Source organism: Seriola lalandi, unplaced genomic scaffold (assembly GCF_002814215.2).
Source record: "Seriola lalandi dorsalis isolate HSWRI2012SDOR001 ecotype SW California unplaced genomic scaffold, Sedor1 jcf7180001973388, whole genome shotgun sequence".
In the NCBI taxonomy this organism is placed as follows: domain Eukaryota; kingdom Metazoa; phylum Chordata; class Actinopteri; order Carangiformes; family Carangidae; genus Seriola; species Seriola lalandi.
Window position 1 is genome coordinate 1 of NW_019444054.1, and position 2,821 is coordinate 2,821.

The 2,821-nt window shown below is 44.1% G+C and overlaps 1 protein-coding gene across 1 annotated transcript; it reads right to left on the reverse strand.

Annotated features, from left to right (window-relative positions):
- Positions 1-6: 6 nt before the first annotated feature.
- LOC111651930 (SLIT-ROBO Rho GTPase-activating protein 3-like) lies at positions 7-2,814 on the reverse strand. The gene is made up of 4 exons (XM_023402009.2): positions 2,721-2,814; positions 1,955-2,101; positions 1,554-1,869; positions 7-1,191 (listed from the first exon to the last, which is right to left on the reverse strand). Exons 3-4 carry the CDS (start codon positions 1,770-1,772, stop codon positions 724-726), a joined length of 687 nt encoding a protein of 228 aa, XP_023257777.1. The 5' UTR covers positions 1,773-1,869; positions 1,955-2,101; positions 2,721-2,814; the 3' UTR covers positions 7-723.
- Positions 2,815-2,821: the final 7 nt, after the last annotated feature.

Here is a 2,821-nt window from a genome sequence, read left to right on the forward strand (position 1 = left end):
GGCTCCAACATGAGATGTTTTTTGTTTTTTTTTGAAGTTCTACTCATAGTGACTTTAGCACAGTTGTAATTTCCTTTGAACCAGCATCTAGTGGCCATTAGAAGAACTGCAGCTTGGGGCAGTTCCACTCTGGGTTCTCCATTCAGCCATGATCTGAATGACACTGTGGGACAAGGCTTCTCTGTTAATATAAATGGTGCCTAATAAATCACAGTCATAATAGACTACATGGACCACCAGCACAGACTGGATGTCTACATGATGTGATGAAATATTCTCTTGAGCGTTCCCCCGTAACAAAACAGGAAACCAGAGACAAAGTCCAAGCTCACAACAACTTTGTAACCTAATAACATTTCAATGAGATGTCCCACTGTCAGAGTTCAATAAACAGAAGTATTTTTCCAGTGCATCCCTTTTTTTTTTGTCCAGCATGGCTATGCAGCATGGTAGCATTCAATAAAATAATTCTCATATATTTAAATCCTATTTCTGTGTAATATGTCACTGTAATACAGTACATCGACTTGTCCACCAAAAAGCCAACGTGTGGGCAGAAACCAGCAGTAGCCATCCTACGATATACAAGATTAGTGGTAATATTCATCATACAGACCAGGTGTCAACGTTTGCTTTGCTGTCAAAAAGAGGTGTAGGGGTGGCAATCACAATCACTCGGTATCCACAGTGTTCTTCATCCACTTGACTTGTGACTGACTGCAGCTACATGTTACCTTGTTTGTCTGAGGAGGAGGAGGAGGTGGATGGTGATGGGGAGGGAGCTTTAGGGAAGACCCTGTCAGTGGGGGTGATGCCTGGGCTGCCCAGACCAGAGGAACTAGAGCTGCTGGAGCGGTGTGGTGGTCCCTGCCCCTGTCCGATCACGGGAGCAGGCCGGACAGGTCTGACAGGCGGGGGCCTTAGAGGGGCACTCGGTCTGCGCGCTGACAGAGCAGGTTTAAAAGTGGTCATGGTCTCGGAGGAGGTGCTGCTGCTGCTACGTCGCTGGGCTGCATCCGGATCCCGGATCACCATGGTGTGGAGAGGGCTGCCAGGCGGATCCTGGGCTCCACCTGGGTGCTTGAGGGGCTCCAGAGTGTCCAGAACAACATCAGGGGCATGTTTGGCTACATTCTGTCGCTCCAGCTCCCTCAACTCATGGAGAGCTGTATTCATTGTTTTCTCTATGTCCTGATAAACATGAGCAGAAGGAAAAATAAGATTGAAACTGACATCAAATAATGAGGCAAGCACTAACTAAAACCACAGCTGTTTCTCTGGTGATACGGTAGACATTAAAAATGTACTCTATTTTTACATTTATTATCCTCCTGAAAATATGCAAGAATTAAATATTAATACAATATTAAATACGAGGTAAGGCAATAAAAGACTGCTTCTTTCAGTTCCAATGTGGTCCTAATCAACAAAAACAAAATAGAATTTTAAGTAGGGTTAGTGTATTAACAATACAGCAATTTACACAGAATTTCAGGCTAGAATCAATTTAAAAAACAGGATAAACACTATTAATAATCTGTTACGTCGCTGACCTCGGCGAGCGCTTCAGCTTCAAGAGCTTTGTGGTCCCCCAAACTTGCATGCCGAGTGGTGCTGGGTGAAGATCGCTGAGAGTGGCTGTCGATGAAGGCCTTTCTGTCAGGATGGTTGATGCAGCCAGCACTGCCAAATGTGGTGAGACGCCGCTTCTCTGGACTGTCTGTTGAACCCCTGCTGACAGCTATTTTGTGTGGGCTGCAGGGCCGAGGCATAACCCTAGGGGGCTGGTCTGGAGCTCTGGTGGGACTGTGACTGTCAGCACTGTTCCTGTGGCGTGGAACGGCAGCTCCATCTGATCGCACTCTCACTCTAAAAAGCGATAAGAAAGATTCATAATTTGTCCTTGGTTTGAATTTCTTGACTCTGTTCTCTCTCTAGTTTAACCAACCCCTACCTTCCCAATGCTGCTCCAAAGCGGTGCTCGGGTGTATGTTCACAAGGAGACTGGCGTTCGTTTCGGGATGGCGCTCTGTCATCGTGGTGTGGTCCACTGCTGGCCTCGATATCAGTCCTCTGAAGGCTATCTGAGAACGCATCATCTCTGACATAGACAAACAGCAGAGGATAATTTTTTTCGATTGATGGTCTCTGTCTTCGGGAAATGCTTTTACTTTGAGAGATTGAACGTTGTGTTCGATTTCTTGAAGCTCATGCATGAATCCTTAACAATCATGTCTATATTATCAATATTATCAGAGCAGTGAGCCATTTCCTTGTACAGAGAAAATTAATCACCACCACCAAAATTAAAACCTACTTTTGTTAGAACATACATCATTCTTACTCTTAATTTAGCTTTAATTTTGTTACCTACTCTGTAGGGCAGGGGGAGGTTATCAGGCAAATTAATTTAAAGGCTGCATTTAATGAGTGATGTAAGCATTTATTAAGTTTAAAAAAAAAAAATCCTCCTTCCTTACAGCTTTACAGCTAATTGCTGATTGGGGGCAATTTGTTTTGTTTTTGTTGCAACTAATTTTGGCATTAAAAAGTAAAAAAACACAAAGAAAGATTAGATCATTTTATTCAGACTAATCCTTATGAGGACACGTTTCATAAGGCCAAGCACAGAGCAACATAAATAATGACCAAGCCCAAAGAAACTCTGAACTAAGGTACTGACTCCTTGACTGGATCCCTCATAAATGGATCTTACTTACATGTCTTGCACCACAATGTACTGATGTGGGATCAGCCCATCCACACCGTTATGTCGGCCCTCCCACCAGTCCTCTGAGGCTCGCAGGTACAGTAACAGAGA